Source organism: Venustampulla echinocandica (assembly GCF_003357145.1).
Source record: "Venustampulla echinocandica strain BP 5553 chromosome Unknown scaffold_10, whole genome shotgun sequence".
Lineage (NCBI taxonomy): Eukaryota > Fungi > Ascomycota > Leotiomycetes > Helotiales > Pleuroascaceae > Venustampulla > Venustampulla echinocandica.
Window position 1 is genome coordinate 574747 of NW_022474215.1, and position 11772 is coordinate 586518.

At 48.8% G+C, this 11772-nt stretch overlaps 4 protein-coding genes across 4 annotated transcripts; 2 read left to right on the top strand and 2 right to left on the bottom strand.

Moving 5' to 3' along the window:
- Positions 1-1749: 1749 nt before the first annotated feature.
- Positions 1750-3755, top strand: BP5553_09347 (RNA-binding, RBD; the record flags this gene model as incomplete). The annotated part of the gene is made up of 6 exons (XM_032017970.1): positions 1750-2702; positions 2751-2841; positions 2901-3082; positions 3132-3437; positions 3490-3582; positions 3638-3755. The coding sequence occupies 6 exons, from the start codon at positions 1750-1752 to the stop codon at positions 3753-3755; spliced, it is 1743 nt and encodes a 580-aa protein (XP_031865877.1).
- Positions 3756-4562: 807 nt separating this feature from the next.
- Positions 4563-5783, bottom strand: BP5553_09348 (Serine protein kinase RIO2; the record flags this gene model as incomplete). Its single annotated transcript, XM_032017971.1, has 1 exon — positions 4563-5783. The coding sequence occupies one exon, from the start codon at positions 5781-5783 to the stop codon at positions 4563-4565; it is 1221 nt and encodes a 406-aa protein (XP_031865878.1).
- A 386-nt stretch (positions 5784-6169) lies between these two features.
- On the top strand, positions 6170-9056 carry BP5553_09349 (ARM repeat-containing protein; the record flags this gene model as incomplete). The annotated part of the gene is made up of 4 exons (XM_032017972.1): positions 6170-6314; positions 6370-6440; positions 6494-8971; positions 9027-9056. 4 exons carry the CDS (start codon positions 6170-6172, stop codon positions 9054-9056), a joined length of 2724 nt encoding a protein of 907 aa, XP_031865879.1.
- Positions 9057-9354: 298 nt separating this feature from the next.
- BP5553_09350 (uncharacterized protein) lies at positions 9355-11638 on the bottom strand (the record flags this gene model as incomplete). Its single annotated transcript, XM_032017973.1, has 3 exons — positions 9355-11256; positions 11306-11485; positions 11540-11638. 3 exons carry the CDS (start codon positions 11636-11638, stop codon positions 9355-9357), a joined length of 2181 nt encoding a protein of 726 aa, XP_031865880.1.
- Positions 11639-11772: the final 134 nt, after the last annotated feature.

The following is an 11772-nucleotide window of genomic DNA, read 5'->3' on the forward strand; positions in this document are numbered from 1 at the left end:
CTGCAAATCGAGATGATTTTGGCACACACCATACCATTCAGCAAGTTCTTTTTGGAATCTCCCCTCCCTTCTAATATCGTCTTCCAATGTCCTGTGAAAGCAGGTTCCCACCTGAGAGGGCTAGAAACAGCCTCATTAGCCACGTTTGCCTTGCCTTGCGGGGCTGGCACCCAGTGTCCAAACGGATTGATCGCTATGAGAACTGCTGCCGCCAAGATGCAAGTGGCCTGTCAGGCTGCGGAGTGGAGTCCCAAGGTCAAGCCATATAAGATCTCTAGATGCAAGCTCATCTAGAAGGCGCAAAGCGGGTCAGCTAGGTTCATGAGATGTGTGCTACTTTCTGTCACATATCATTTTCCTCAAGGCAAGCTTCGAGGTTTTCCGCTCGCTCATTGGCTTGTCGGCGTAAATGCTATCAATTGGTTCCTGCAGGAACGTCGGTATCCAGACGGCTTTCTTGGTTCATTGTTGAAGCAATGCTGCTTTTTGGGAAGGAAAGATGCAGTGAGAGTCTGACTTTGGGGGCTGGTAGCAAGCTTCATCCATGTCTAAAATGACCATTGCGCTTCCCGCGATGGCCTAGTATGTGCGGAAACAAGGCTTCCTCTCACTGTCTCTGTGTCTGTCTCTGTCTCTGTCTGTTGCTGTCTGTCGCTGTCTGTCTCTGGCGAGGGGAGGGGACTAGCATGCGGATTCAGATGCACTCATCAAAGCACGTCGAGGTGGAAGCGTAGATGGCGAGCCATAAAGGGGGGCCTTCGTCCCCGTCCCCGCGTTGGCGATCTTCACAGTTGCAAATATCCAGTATCGGTATCTCCCACCTTGTCTTGTATCGTTATCAAGGCGTTCTGCTCTGCTCTTTTGTGCTCTTCTGTGCTGTGCTGTGCTATGCTCTGTCGTGTTGGGTTATAGCCAACGACATTTACTTGCGAGCGTGTGCAAGTGTGTTCTCTGCTCTATCCATCCGCGTCGTCTATTGTTTACTGGAAGGGACCGGCCACCGCCTTTGGCTTCCCGCTTCGCGCACCGAACTTCGCACCTGCCGACAATATATCACCGTTTAAGCTGGGCAACTACACCGTCACCCACACAACACTAATTCTTCGCTACCTCTTATCCTTCTTCTTCTTTCATCCCTCAACCTTCAACAACTTCAATCTCCAATCCCAATCCTCACAATCTCTGCACTCAAACCCCATCTGGCTTGATAGCTTCCCATCTTCTACACCTCTACCACTCGCTACTGCTACTCCAGCATCTACTTGCGACCTTGTCTTGTTTCTTGAAGCACGGCAGCTCCTACTTGCTGTCCCGTTCTCCTTGAATCGAGCGACAGGTCTTTTTCTTCAATCTCTTGATACAGGTTTGTGCTCTATCTACCTCCCGCCCCAATAGTTTACTGACTATTTGTCTAGTCACTGCCTCGAAATAGTCGAGCAACAAACACTCAACCTCTCGTTCAGAGACTTTGATCGTAAGTCAACCTTTTTTTTAATCTAATCGTCTTCACTTTTGTTACGATCTGAATGGAGAGGTCAACCTGTGCACCTGATTCACTGATTTTCCTGTTGTTCTGTTTTCCAATATTCCATCCAAACCTGAGGTCGAACTTGTCACCTTCAACTCTTATCTTTCCACCCTCTCCTTTCTCAAGCCTTTCAAGGTGCCTTTCATCCACACCCATTTCTCCTGTTCTCTTCTCAGTCAACCTACCATCATCAAAGCTGACGAAGTCCTGTGCAGCTTCTCATGGCTTATCAGCAAACTACGAGTCATACCGAAACCCTCTTCCCTAGTCATTCGGCATCCAACATGTATGCTCAGGCTCAACTTCGCACTCCACGCGACCCTCAGGGCCACGGATCTTCATTCGCTCATGCATCAGCCCCTGGTGCACATACCGAGAGCAACCCCATGGGTGCTATCATAAATCAGTTCGCTGGTCTTGCTCTCCCCGGTGCCAACATGGCCGCCGCTCAGTTCCCTCTCGGTGGTCAGGTGCAGTATTATGTTACCCCGGATGGCCAATTTTTGATGGCTCCTACCGGCATGTATTCTTCTCAGGCAATGTCGGGTGCCCAGCTTCCAGAAGCCTCTTACAGTCCTTACGGTGCTGCTTTGCCCTACCTCGCCCAAGCCGCGTATCCTGGATATCTCACAGGCTACCCGATGCTGCCTTACACTACCGCTCGTGCTGGTCATTATCCCGATCATTCTGATCACCACAAGGAGGTTCCCGGTCTCGATAATCGCCGTGGCTCTTATTCTACTAATGAATCCGCCCCAAGCACCCCTTTCTATAGCTCAGTTTCTCAGCGTGAGCAGACAACCCATATTGCTGCAGTTGACCGATCTCCGTTTGGATCCACCCCGTCGCCACAACAGCTTCATGCCCAGCATGCTGGCCATCAAACCGTCAAAGGCCTTCCTTATAAGACCGTCCCAATCAATATTGATCTTGATGCGTTGCTTGTACAGCACCCTGCAATCCCCCGGGCCGTTCCCGCGGTCTTCACCCCACGTGAGAGCCTGCGAACTCTCGATCAGAGCTTGTCCAACCCAATTCCTGGCAATCGCAATGTCTATATCCGTGGCCTCCATCCAAATACTGATGATGAGACCATTGCTGCATATGCTGCCCGTTTCGGAAGAGTCGAGACGTCCAAGGCAATCATTGATACCTCAACTGGAGCATGCAAAGGGTATGTCCGCTTCGTCCTTGACCCAGACCGTGGCTAATATTTCTGTAGATTTGGTTTCGCAAAATACGCCAACATCCGCGATTCGGAGCTTTGCATTCGCGGTTTCTATAAGTTGGGTTACGAAGTTGGTTTTGCTCGGGTACTGCCCCCTTTTGATGACCTCATCCACGAATAATTTATAGCTAACATTCATCCCAGGAATCTTTCAATTCTCGTCTTAAGGCTGAGGGTGATGAAAATTCAACCAACCTTTATGTTTCCAACCTTCCGATGAACATGACCGAGTCTGAACTTGGCGCTATCTTTATGGATTATAATGTCGTCTCGAGTAGAATCCTCCGAGATTCGAACAAGAATAGTCGTGGTGTCGGCTTTGCTAGGTAAGGATTAACTTTGTTTCAACATTGAGCTTAGCTGATTCATCTCTAGGTTCGACTGTCGCGAAGTTTGCCATGAGATCATTAAGAAGTTCCACGGCCAGCCAATTGGTGAGGAGGGCCTCCTTCTTCAGGTTCGCTTTGCCGATACCCCTGGCCAAAAGGATCTGAAGCGAATCACAACAGAGCGTCGACAGTTCCGAACCAACGAGTACAATGTCGGCGCCTATGGTGCGCCTAATGGCCTTCCTATCTCTCCACCGGTGCCCTCACCTGTTCTTCCGCGTACATCCATGGTTACCTATCATGTCCCGAAGTCTCGCGCCGGCAGTTCTTGGAAACGAGAGGCTTCTAGCAGGTATGGCACCGCATCTCAACTGAACCAAAGCCAATGCTGACTTTGTTTCGAGTTCGACTTCTACTAGTGCTCCTATTTTCAAGCACATGGATCGTCAGGTGAGGGCCTCCTTGACTGAGCCCACCCCCAACAAATCCAAGAACATGTGAGTCAGCTCTATTCCAGGCACCTTATTATTAATAGTGACTAACACCAACAAGTAAAAGCACCCCATCCGTATCGGAGACCAGTTCAGCTTCTGGCGGAACTCCTGTTCGTGGCGATGCTCCATCTGTCGTCCGCGGCGGCTCTGTATCCCCTACAGCTCGCAAGTCTTAATTGACCCTCGAGTTCAGGGTTTACCACGACCACAGCAACACATCCTTTGCTTTTCACCTGTTTTCACTCGTCCGTAGTGGTGCCCCATCCATCGTCCGTGGTGGCTCTGGATCCACAACAACTCGCAAGTCTTAATTGACCGTCGAGTTCAGGGTTTGGCACGACCGCAGCAACACATTTTTTGCTTTTCACCGGTTTTCACTCGTCCGTTTATCCATGTCACGACTTGCTCTTTTGCTTTAGCGGTTTGATGATATCACGGATTCATATGCAACAACCCCTATACAACAACACTGTACTCTCTACCATACATGCGTCCTCGGCAAGGACACATACATATTATGTCAACATCACTACGCTGTTCCCCACTCGTATCGGCAACATACTTCGAGTTTTGCTACCTGGTGCGCAGTGTCCTGAGAACTGGCAAATGTATTTTCAAGCAAGGTGTGGCATATTGACATTAGTGGCACGAAACATTTCTTTATGTCAACAGCAGTGGTCGGATATCAAAAAGCAATTCGCTTTTCTTGTGATTATTTATTTCTTTGCTGTTGTCTATGGCTACACTACTGGAGGCGGACTTCTGTGCTTAGCATAATTGAGTAGCATAAATTGAACTTCGTTTATCCACAGATATTGCACTATGTCCCAACTTGTGAATTCGTCCTACACATTGCTATGTGAGAAGGCTATGGTGAGACAGCTGGGCAAATTCTCACACGCCTGTCATCTTGTGGGCATCCAAGAGCTCGTAAGTCTCTGGATATTATGTTTTGAAAGACATTACGGGTGATGTCGTCGAATTCAAGTTTGGTCTTTGATCTGAAGGGTCGACAGCGAAATCTCAGCAGCTGAGATCTGGTTATGTGCTTGCATATCATCTCCATCAGCTTCCTCCTCAACATCCACTTTATCCTCTCCATCCTCGTCCTCATCATCTTCCTCATCCTCGTCTTCATCTTCATCTCCACGTGCCGCGTCGGGATCACCGTCCCCGTCCACTCCAACCTCTTTCATATATGACTCGAGATCTTTCGCCATCTTTTTAGAAAAGCCTGACGCTGCAACAGCAACATCAAGTCTTGGGTTACCACCTTTCCCTATCAATTTTCTAGCTTCAGCAAAGGATGGTCCCTTTTCATCACTGGTGAACTGAAAACGCCGCTGGAAGAATCTCTTGATGCAGTTCACATCGCGGTCGAAATAGTACTCTGCGTTCGCATGGTCAACCGAAACCATTTGAGGAAAATCGATAAGAATGGGGGTCAGAATAACGTTCTCGGGTTGTTGATCCTTGGGATCCTCTGAATTATATTCCTCCTTGATCAATATGTTGAATTCGTTGAAGTCCCCGTGGATGAGTCCATATTGTGCGAGTCGTAGAATCATGGAGATGAGCTCTGCGTACAGGCCCGCTGGATCTGGGACGGAGGCGACTTGACGCATGGGAAATGCATCTATTAGAGACATAACTATGGTGTGTCTCGACTGCGCCAAAGGTTCTGGTACGGGGAATCCATTCTCTCTTAGTGCCTTCATAAATGTAAACTCTTTCAGCGCTGCTAGCCGCGACATGTACATCCAAGATCCGGCTGGTCGATGCCGCAGGTAATCCCGATTTGCCTTGACTGTTCGAAAAGATATGCGACCCAGTCTGTGTATTTTCAAGACTCTTTGCACTCCCTTCTCGTCCGCCACCACGAAGATATCGCTCTCTTTTCCAACCCCGATTTGATTTCCGACGCTGTAGACGTCTTTGCGCTTTCGATATGTATTCAGAGACAAGTAATCCAGACCTCCATATGTAAGACGATAGCCATCATATTTGGCGTTCTTCAACCGCGCGATCAATCCTATCTTCGCCAAGGCAGATATGTTTTTGTGAACCCCGCCTCGGAGGCCTGATATTTGGGCAATCAATGGTGTCGGGACAACCTCATGGTTTCGGGAGCCAGTCTCAACTGCAGTGAGAGTTCGCCAGTCCTCGGCGGACAGATACCGCATGGCCTTAGTATCGAGCCTCATATCTGCTGCTGGTGGGGAATTTTCGGACTTCGTGGGGTTGATACTTTCATAGATTTATTTATTTCATGAGGTGCCAAAATACTGGCATAAAGTTTATTCCCTCTAATGGCACCCCGCTAAAGGCACACCGATGCGGCGCTAGTGAGGCGACTCGCTTGCTAGTCGTGGTCCCGTTTCGCAGGTGCTGGAGCTCTGTGTATTTGTACGCGGAAGCTTAAGGTGCCTAGCAGAATCACCGTTCTAGCCACCAAACCCCAATCACCACCTTTTGAATCCTCAAGAACTTGTCCTATCTGCGGCAATCTGCGTATCTCGGCCTAACATACCACACCAAACCTCACATCGAATACATCCTCCCCGTCCTTTCCTCTTGAGCAGCTCACGCGATGGCGCAGGATGAGCAGCCCAAGCCTGTTGACAAGGGCAAGGGAAAGGCGACGGATGCAGAGCCCAGTAAACCTGAGGATGTCAAGAAGGATAAAGATGGGAAGCCCATAGTAAATGGCAAGAGTGAAGAGGGGGCTGCTGGAGGTGAGGCTTGATTGAATCTATGTCTCCCGCGCGCTGTCACTAACCAATGCTTCAGCCGCCGAGGAGCTCAGTGAGGAAGATCAGCAGTTAAAGAGCGAGCTGGATATGCTAGTGGAGCGTTTAATGGTATGTCCTGATCTAGGTGCCATGACACTCAAATGTTGATTCGCTCAATATAGGAATCCGATGCGACCCTTTACAAACCATCCCTGGAGGCGATCAAAGACTCCATCAAGACCTCCACCTCATCGATGACCGCTGTACCCAAACCTCTAAAGTTCCTCCGGCCACATTACGAACCTATGACAAAACTTTATGAGGATTGGCCAGCTGGAGATGACAAGACATCGCTGGCGGATGTGCTTTCAGTAATCGGCATGACGTTTTCAGACGAAGACCGACAGGATACCCTCAAGTACCGGCTGCTGGCGCCAACTTCAGATATAGGCTCATGGGGCCATGAATATACAAGGCATCTTGCTCTGGAGCTTGGGGAAGTCTACACAAAGAGGCTAACGGCGGATGAACAATACCAAGATCTCATTGATCTTGCCTTAATCTTAGTCCCGCTCTTCCTTAAGAGCAATGCCGAAGCGGATGCTGTTGACTTGATGAGTGAACTCGAAATTATTGAGGACCTCCCTAAATTCCTCGACAAAGACACATACCCCCGAGTCTGCCTCTATATGGTCAGCATGGTAAATCTGTTGACCTACCCAGAAGACCAGCAATTCCTCCGGACCGCTCACGACATTTACAAGCAATACGACCAGCTTACCCAGGCAGTTATCCTTGCAATCCGCCTGAACGACATAGATCTCATTGAATCCGACTTCAGCTCGACGAAGGATGTGGCACTGAAGAAACAAATGGCCTTCCTCATTGCCAAACAGCAGATTGTTCTAGACTTTTATCCAGAGACGGAGGAAGATCAAGAAATTGTGGAATGCTTAAACAACACGAAGTTGCCAGAACATTTCAAGGCTCTAGGCAAGGAGTTGAATATTCTGGATCCAAAGACCACAGAGGATATCTACAAGAGCCATCTTGAGAGTAATCGTGTTGCCGGTCTAACTAATCTTGACTCTGCACGACACAATCTGGCCGCTGCTTTTGTCAATGCTTTTGTGAACGCAGGGTATGGTAATGACAAGATGATGATGGTTGAGGACGATAAGGCTAGTTGGGTCTGGAAGACGAAAGAAGAGGGCATGATGTCCACAGTCGCGTCTTTAGGCACGCTGCTGCTATGGGATGTGGAAGGTGGCCTTGACAAAATCGACAAGTACACCTACGCGAGCGAAGACCAGATCCAGGCTGGTGCCATGTTAGCAATCGGTATCATGAATTCCGGAGTTCGAATCGATTCCGATCCTGCCATGGCTCTTCTTGGTGATGAAGATAAGTTGAACCACAAGAGCCCACTGGTAAGGGTCGCCTCAATCATGGGCCTTGGTCTAGCATACGCAGGCTCCAATCGGGAGGCCCTTCAAGAGCTCTTACTACCAATCGTCACCGATACTTCTCTAGATATGCAAATATCTGCGATGGCCGCGCTTTCCCTGGGGATGATCTTCGTCGGTTCGTCAAACTCCGATGTCAGTGAAGCAATAGTGCAAACATTCCTGGATGATGATCGCAAATCCCAATTAAAGGACAAGTGGACTCGCTTCATGGCTCTTGGGCTTGGCCTTCTCTACTTCGGGAAACAAGAGGAAGTTGATGTCATTCTGGAGACACTGAAAGCTATCGACCACCCAATGTCAAAGCCGACTTCCGTACTTGCAGAGATCTGTGCATGGGCAGGAACAGGCACCGTCTTGAAGTTACAGGAGCTCCTCCACATTTGCAACGACCACATCGAAGATACTGATGACAAGAAAGGCGACGAGTTACTTCAAGCTTATGCTGTCATTGGCCTGGGTCTTGTCGCAATGGGCGAGGACGTTGGTCAAGAAATGGTTTTACGACAATTCGGCCATCTCATGCATTACGGCGAAGCAAATATCCGCAGAGCAGTACCTCTGGCAATGGGTCTTCTCAGCCCTAGTAACCCGCAAATGAAGGTTTACGACACACTATCGAGGTACAGTCACGACAATGACAATGATGTTGCGATCAACGCGATCTTTGCTATGGGCCTACTTGGCGCGGGAACCAACAATGCAAGACTGGCCCAGCTTCTCAGACAACTGGCCAGTTACTATCACCGAGACCAAGAATCCCTCTTCATGGTCCGCATTGCCCAAGGTCTGCTTCACATGGGTAAAGGCACACTATCAATCAGCCCCTTCCACACCGATCGCCAAGTTCTCTCAAGGGTCTCTGCTGCTGGTCTCCTCTCGGTATTAGTCGCCATGATTGATGCCAAGCAATTCGTTACCGACAAATCGCACTACCTCCTTTATTATCTGGTTACTGCAATGCATCCGAGGTTCCTCGTCACTCTTGACGAAGATCTGAAGCCCTTGACTGTCAATGTTCGAGTTGGACAGGCTGTGGATGTAGTTGGACAAGCTGGCAGACCAAAGACCATTACTGGTTGGCAGACACAGAGCACGCCTGTCCTGTTAGCATATGGAGAGCGGGCGGAATTAGAAGATGAGCAGTATATTCCTTTAACCACCACACTCGAGGGCTTGGTAATCTTGAGAAAGGTATGTTCATCTAAAATATAGTGAAATGGATCTCTGCTAACAATTAATTACCTAGAACCCTGACTGGGATGATTTGAAGAGTTGAGAAAGGGCCGCTATGAAATAAAACTGTATAATAGCCGTAGACATGATCTCTATTGGGGCGTCAGCAGCTACAAATGCTAGATGATAACTGGGTTCTATTGACTAATTCTCTCCATCCGTGTTATTGTTACTGTGCAGTGAACGCCAATGCCAAATCTAAGTAAAAAATAGCAAGAAACCGGGACGCGAAATATCGCTCCAGCCCAAAATTTCAACAACACCTTTCTAATCAAACCCTACGCCACAGCCCATAAATTACCAATATGTATGTATCGTGTAGAAGAAGCTCCACTCCTAAGTTAACACCTCTCGAAAACTCTATACAAGCCCTTTAGATTCGCCACCTCCACCACACCACGATTCATCAGCGATTTCGTCGCAATTAGCCTTGCTCTGAAGGCCGGGAATAGCACATGCTCTATAGCGCGGATGACATCTTGTCTCCTAGCCTTGATCGTATCATCGCCATCCTCTTTGGAATCTCCAGGTCCAGGGGTTGGTGGGAGCTGCTCAGGGACGTAAAACGAGGCAAGTTCGCGCAAAAAGGTGTCAAAGCACTCTTTCTCGCCCTTCCAATTCACGTGTGGCCCTAATCTGAGAAGAAAGCGTGGCAGTTTGGCCAGACTTGGTGTGTATCCTTTTACTAGAAGAGGGATGCTGATTAACTCGCCCTCCTCGGAGATCTCCAGGGAGAAGTATTCGAGGAGCATATCTCGCCGCTCGATGAGTTGAGTGGCGACTGTGTCGACGACGTCCTGAACGTCGAAATCCTCTTCCTCTGTTGTAGCCGGGGTGGAGGTTTTCTCGTGCTCAGCGGCTAGAGAAAGCAGCTCACGGAGATTTAGAGGAGGGTCGAAGCGGATTGCCCCGAAATTACCAAAATCTGTGAGGCCGACTTGATAAAAATACTCGTTGCTGATCATGCCGTAGTCGACAAGATAGAGCTTCACGCCGCCTTGGATGGCTGCCAGGCGGCGACGCTCGTCGACTACACCAACGAATGTATGGCTAGCAAATACCTCGGTCAGCTCATTGTGCATTGCGTCGCGGACTTCGGCACGCAGTCCTTTGATTGTGAGGAGACGGTAGGTAACGAGTTCTCGGTCAGAGTACTCGTATTCTGCGTCTCCTTGGCGGTCTGGACCAGAGCTTGATGTCTCTGCACCACCTTTCGAGGCGCTGGGTGGTAACATGCTTGTAATTTTGCGAATCTTTGCATCGGTGCGGACTAAGTTATTTTCATACGGTCTTTGCTTTGGTGTAGCAACTGGACCAGCGTTGCCAGTAGATGTATCACCATCGTCTTGACCTGCCTTTGATGAAGGCACTCGAACACCCGGGAGGAGGGTTTGAGTCATGAACGTTCTGCTAACGTCGACATTCGCAAGCTTCACTCGAATATCGCCGCAAACCTTTTCGATTATCTCATCTTCATTCAAGAAGTTGACCTCTCGTTTCGTGGGGTGAACATTAACATCCACCCGTTGAGGGTCGATTTCAAGGCTTATATATGTAAAAGGATGGCCCCCTTTAGGTAGAAATGTTGAGTATGTTTGCTCGATGGCCTTTCGTATATTGGTCGAGTCGACAGAACGGTGATTGATGAACAAAAGTAAAGTAGTCCGTTTAACGTGATAATTGGCATTCGTAGTCCATCCCCGTGCCTTGTATCCCCATCGTTCATCCGAGGATGTGAATTCTATCATCTCATTTGCCACTGCACTTCCGTGGATTTGCCGAATTTTATCCAGTGTTGAAGCATTCGATTGAGTAGAGATTGTCGTACCTGCTTCCCCGTGCTTCTTACAGCTGAAAGCAACACCTTCGCAGTGGACGGCATACCTCCCCACAACATCGAGGATTTTGTTATACTCTTCAGATGCGGATCGAAACGCACGACGACGAGTTGGGACGTTGTAGAAAAGATCCTCAACAGTAATTTGCGTCCCTTGACGCCCCGCTGTGGGCTTGGGATCTGCACTTTGGCCCGGCTTCGCAGGAATCAACTTCCCACTATCATAATTCGCTCTCCAAGCACAATTAGAATCTTTTGTCTTGGTGGTAACAGTAAGATGCGCGATATGGCTTATACTGGCCAGGGCCTCCCCTCGAAACCCATAGGTCCCAATCGAGGACAAGTCCTCAAACTCTTTGAGCTTCGAAGTAGTGAAGCGCTCACACAAAATTGGCAAATCTTCTTTCTTGCAAATAATCAGCCAAGGATTGGAAATGGAGAATTATTCAGCTTACAGCGATTCCATGGCCATTGTCAGTAATTTGCAAAAGTTTCAATCCGCCCTCTTTGACAAGCACTTCAAGAGATGTCGAACCCGCATCAACGGCATTTTCTATCAGCTCTTTCAAAGCATGAACAGGCGCTACTATAATCTCGCCAGCGGCGATCTTGTTGACAACATCAGGATCAAGAGCCTTATTGTAGTGCATTAGCTAGCATTCGTCTTCAAAAAAAGGGTTGAAACTTACTCTGATCCTTCTTGGGGCCGATACTTCTAGTGACACATCATCTGCCTTCCTTTTTGTGCCTCTTGGGGACTCTGTATCGACATCCATCAAGTCAGGCATCTTAGCTCCCTTTGATCATCGACGACCGCGATAATAAAGAACCGATGAGCTAGGCTAATATGCTATGCTATGTTCCTTCCATCGACTCGCCCAGTAGATGTAGATAACTGGACGGGGTGAAGCAATGAGGTCCC